This window comes from Branchiostoma belcheri, unplaced genomic scaffold (genome assembly GCF_001625305.1).
Source record: "Branchiostoma belcheri isolate BF01 breed outbred unplaced genomic scaffold, Haploidv18h27 scaffold444, whole genome shotgun sequence".
Classification (NCBI taxonomy): domain Eukaryota; kingdom Metazoa; phylum Chordata; class Leptocardii; order Amphioxiformes; family Branchiostomatidae; genus Branchiostoma; species Branchiostoma belcheri.
The window spans coordinates 34,715-38,503 of NW_017804070.1; the positions used below are offsets into that span (position 1 = coordinate 34,715).

The following is a 3,789-nucleotide window of genomic DNA, read 5'->3' on the forward strand; positions in this document are numbered from 1 at the left end:
TTAGATTCCGTCTCTCTCATTTGCAACAGTATTTCCCATGTCTTTGTTACCGATAGTTATCTAGAAATCACAAAGGACAAGTTTACAGGCCGTGTTTGGTTCGGATGGAGCCGAAAATCAGTAGTCACACTGTGACGCACGTAAATTGTCACTCGAAATGAGAAATTACCGCCCAACAAAACGGACCATTAGGTTCCCAGTGCTGTATTTCTCTTTTCTTCTTGTGGTCAACTTGTTTTCTTTGCTTGAATCGCGTAAAATACCAAGGAAAATACAAGAAAACTTTGGCAATCGCCGAGGCCGCGCCGATCTGCCGGCGCCATCTTGGATTTTAATGCATTAATATATTCGGTATCCTGCGATGTGATTGGTTGGACTGTTTAATGAATTAATATATTCGGTATCCTGCGATGTGATTGGTTGGACAGTTTAATGAATTAATATATTCGGTCTGAAGTTTTAGTAGCTCTAGGAGTAGTTTGATAATGTATAGAAGTTATTAGAACGGATAAAATAGAATAAAATTGGATGAAATAAAATAGAATAAAAAATAGAATAAAAGAAAAATAAATAAAAATAAAATGAAAATTATTTTAGTGGTTACTTATACTTATATTGTATTTAGCAATGATCATTTAGCACAAAAAAATTCGGTACTGATACTCAGGTATCCAGAATCAGGTACAGGTACAGGTCCGGACCTGGACCTGATCCTCTGGACCTGGACCTGGACCTGAAAGAGCCGAACAGGTACCCACCCCTAGTTACAGGGCAGTCTGCGACCTGTCCCGAGAGCCATTCAGAGCAGCCTTGTTTTAATAAAGTGTTCAGTTCAGACTGTTTACATCTCGCTTGTCTGAATCTTTCTAGAGGTTACTATATACAAACTCTTTTGTTGAAGAATTTTACGATCTGTTTTGTACTGCCAATTTTCTGTGTAGTACAAACAGATCATACGTTCATTGTCCCGGCTTTGACTAAAAAAAAAAAAAAGGGAATCCCTACCTACCGACCCTAATTTTTTCTGGACTGTAATAGGAAACACAACATTTATTTTGTTAGGCCTTACAGGTCCGAAACTGAACCTAAACCTCTGGACTTGAATCCGGACCTGAACCTAAAATTGAGTTTAGGTATGCATCACTACTGTGATGTATATGGTTGAAGAATTCTTATCTTAGAATTTTAATTCTTGGATTGTTGGAAATTGGGTTTGTTGGTCACAATTCAACTCACAAAGAAGTATTTAGAACTAACTACATGTATAATGCCATTCGGGTCAAGAATGGCACCGCCATGCTATTAAAATTATCGTTTCTATATTGTTTTCAATGACGATTAAAAATGTTAACTTTCATTTCGACAAACTATTTCATTGTGTGATTTGACCATTGCCCCCAGACGTACTGGTATAGTGATGAAGAAAGATATGAAGAAAGATGCTGATGGCTTTGAGCTGATCAGTGAGTACTTCTCGGACACAGGTATGTATTCTGAATATATCTTCAAGATTTTTAGACATAATTGCTCATTTTCCTGTTTGAATGTAGATAGGGCCACACCAATTTAATTTCTTGGTTAACGGATTCGCCCGCTTCATTTTTTTCTGACTTGCAAATAAAAATAAAAATTTAGAATCAACTGCAAAATGCTCATATTTTGCCCTGAACAGTTGAAAACAGTCCTTTTCTTCCTAGTTGTTATAGTTATTCCATCTTTCAATGCAGTGGTATCATTAAAAGTTCAAAATTCATTGTTTAAATTTTGAACCAGCCTCAGGTGTGTTGACTTCATGGCTCCTATTGTACCATTTTGGGCCATAATGGGATGCCTAGGCCTGTTTTTTTTTTTTTTCGTCCCGCCCGCTCCATTATTTTTCTAGAAAAATCTGTTAACCAAGAAATTAAATTGGTGTGGCCTAAATTTAAAATAGATGCAAAATCAATGGGATCATCATTTTTCCTGTGTTTACCATTACAGAGAGTGAGGAGAGTTCAGTCCTCACTGAACCCTCTACCAAGAAGCAGCCCAAACCAAAGAAGGTGAGTTTGAATGTTTTTTGGTCTTGATTTTTAGCCTGGTTACCAAACCTATTATACTATAGCTGCCGAGTCCTATAGGCTACGATCTGCAGTTTTTTCTGGAGACGGTGAGGAAACAAGAAACACAAAATTTGTTTTCCTAGGCCTAAGCATGCACAATTCATCCATACCTCTAATGAATTTATTTTGCTATAAAGTAGTGTCTGACAATGATGTTCCGTTCTGTCTTTATAAACGTCCAGGACATCAGGCCAAGGAGGATGTCATCGTTCTCGCCCATCCAGCCAGACTCTGACCTGTCCAGGACCTCTGTCAGCCCTGATAAGAACCCTGCTCCTGTGGAGAACCCTGGCCCAGCTGCTGAAGGCAGTCCTGCCCCTGCTGCCAGCCCTACCCCTGGTGCCAGCTCTACTGTCCACAGTCCCACCCCTAAGGCCAGTCCTGTTGTTGAGAACCCCACCTCTGCTGACAGCCCTACCCCTACAAAGTCGGCTGCAAGCCCTGCCCAGGAAGATGGTACAAGCGCCACACCAGAAGCAAGTTTTTTTAATATATTGTTTACTACACTCTTGTGTATTTATGTTTACTGAAGGAAAACATATTGTTTTTCCTCAGTTTCCTCTTCTTCTTCTCCAAACAGTGACCTCAATGACCTGAACCAATGCTGTGTCTGTTACCATGGTAACTAGTGTTGGGTTACATCATGTTGCAGTTTTATAGCAGGAGGGATTTAGACTCCTGTATAAATGTGTTTGAGTAGGAATTAACAGAGCAGACCAAGGTAAACATTATGCATTTGCCTTGCAAATATTACCTTTCCAGTTTCTTTTGTATTTTCTTGTTCAGATTTTCCCTTGTCATGCTTGGTAATATTTGTAAGGCATAATGTTTACCTTGGTCTGCTCTGTTAATTCCTACTCAAACACATTCATATCAGTGTTCGAAATACCTGTCTGCAGTCTGCAATTTGCAGATAGATTTTCAAGATTGCAGAAGAAAAATTTATACAATCTGCAATTTTGCAGAAGGAAAAATAAACCCCAGATTCAATAGTTTTCAATTTAGCAAACTAGAACTCTCTGGCCCCAAGGACAGACAACACTTAAGCTCCTGTTTTGGAGCAACAGGAGCTTCTTCACTAATTTGCATCATCCTTGTCTTGACTTGTCTATCTTTTGTTTCCCTTTGGACTTCCAAAAATTGTCTTCGCTAATTTGCATATGAATCAATAGTTCCTGCTTATAAATCTGCAATTCTCTTAGTGTCACTGATGAAAGGTAGCAGTCTGACCGTTTCAGGTAGCACCAAAATCATATCGAGTTGTCTTAAGAGTTGTTTTTTTGTGTGTCTTTTATTAGTATGTTGTGATGATATGTGGGTGTGATTACTAGTGCATTTACAGGTAAAGTATGATTTTTAGATCCCACTGATCCCACTACTAGTAGCTTGTAGTGTGAGACAGCGGTGAAAGACCCGTGAAGATACCAGTAAATGATAAATTTTCTGTGAAGAAGGATCTATAAAGTCTGAAATTAAAAAGAGTGATAGATTAAACTTCAAAGAAATCCGGTAATGCTACAGATTTACAAAGCTATATATGATGTAAAAAGACGTTTAAATTTAATGGTTTGAGAAGGTTGTAGTATGGAGGCTTGTGTATTTGCAGAAAGTATTTTCAAATTGCAGAACAAAATTTTGACTCTTCTGCAATATTGCAGAGCACTGAAAAAAAGTATTTCGACCACTG

At 38.3% G+C, this 3,789-nt stretch overlaps 1 protein-coding gene across 1 annotated transcript; it reads left to right on the plus strand.

Annotated features, from left to right (window-relative positions):
- Positions 1-1,380: 1,380 nt before the first annotated feature.
- LOC109478629 (putative uncharacterized protein DDB_G0290521) lies at positions 1,381-2,632 on the plus strand. The gene is made up of 3 exons (XM_019780298.1): positions 1,381-1,484; positions 1,981-2,042; positions 2,285-2,632. Exons 1-3 carry the CDS (start codon positions 1,418-1,420, stop codon positions 2,630-2,632), a joined length of 477 nt encoding a protein of 158 aa, XP_019635857.1. The 5' UTR covers positions 1,381-1,417.
- Positions 2,633-3,789: the final 1,157 nt, after the last annotated feature.

Excerpts from the sequence above, each read along its gene's own strand:
- LOC109478629 (XM_019780298.1), top strand. The coding sequence starts at position 1,418 with ATGAAGAAAGATATGAAGAAAGATGCTGATGGCTTTGAGCTGATCAGT. Across the intron at positions 1,485-1,980 it reads TGAGTACTTCTCGGACACAG|AGAGTGAGGAGAGTTCAGTC; the intron begins GTATGTATTCTG and ends TTACCATTACAG. Across the intron at positions 2,043-2,284 it reads AGCAGCCCAAACCAAAGAAG|GACATCAGGCCAAGGAGGAT; the intron begins GTGAGTTTGAAT and ends ATAAACGTCCAG.